The sequence below is a fragment of the Pteropus vampyrus genome, unplaced genomic scaffold (genome assembly GCF_000151845.1).
Source record: "Pteropus vampyrus isolate Shadow unplaced genomic scaffold, Pvam_2.0 Scaffold360, whole genome shotgun sequence".
NCBI lineage: Eukaryota > Metazoa > Chordata > Mammalia > Chiroptera > Pteropodidae > Pteropus > Pteropus vampyrus.
Genome location: NW_011889141.1, coordinates 563,946 through 564,478, shown reverse-complemented (window position 1 = coordinate 564,478; position 533 = coordinate 563,946). Strand labels below are relative to the sequence as shown.

The 533-nt window shown below is 41.1% G+C and overlaps 1 protein-coding gene across 1 annotated transcript in view; it reads right to left on the bottom strand.

Moving 5' to 3' along the window:
• The window catches only part of GIF (gastric intrinsic factor), a 16,102-nt gene that overhangs the window by 6,424 nt on the left and 9,145 nt on the right, over window positions 1-533 (bottom strand). The window contains exon 7 of the mRNA XM_023522889.1: window positions 479-530. Within this exon, the coding sequence (XP_023378657.1) occupies window positions 479-530 (52 nt within the window). The remainder of the gene's footprint in view (window positions 1-478; window positions 531-533) is intronic.

Sequence of the window (533 nt, the reverse complement as noted above, 5' to 3'; positions counted from 1 at the left end):
CTTTGCTTTTGCACTGTATGTGGCTTTTATTCCTATTTAATACTTATTTCCTTCTTCCAAATATTTTTGTAGTCTTTGTCTACATATCTGTCTCTTGACTTTGTAAAGAGCACATATGCTAAGATAGTCTATAATGTTTGGTATATTTGTTAAATGAATGAATGAAGTTATATGTTACTTGATCGTTACAAGGATCTTCCCTGTCCGTTAACACCCCACAAAAACGCTTATCCATAGTAGGTGCTTAATAAATTGTGTGCCGAATGAAGTAGACATGAGGGCTGAATTTTGGGGGCAGGATGGTGCAGCTGTGTGTTCGCACACACAACTCTTCGGGCTTGGAAGTCAGATGCGGCTCTGCCTACCTGGAAGTACTGAACATAAAACCTATATGCCACTTAAAATTGACCCACATATTATTCCTGGCATAATTTGCCACTGTTTGGCATACAGAGAGACCGTTGTTAAGAGTCCTTACCAGGGCTGCAAGACACGTGGGGCACATCCAGGTATGTCTTGCCAACCAGGGAAGG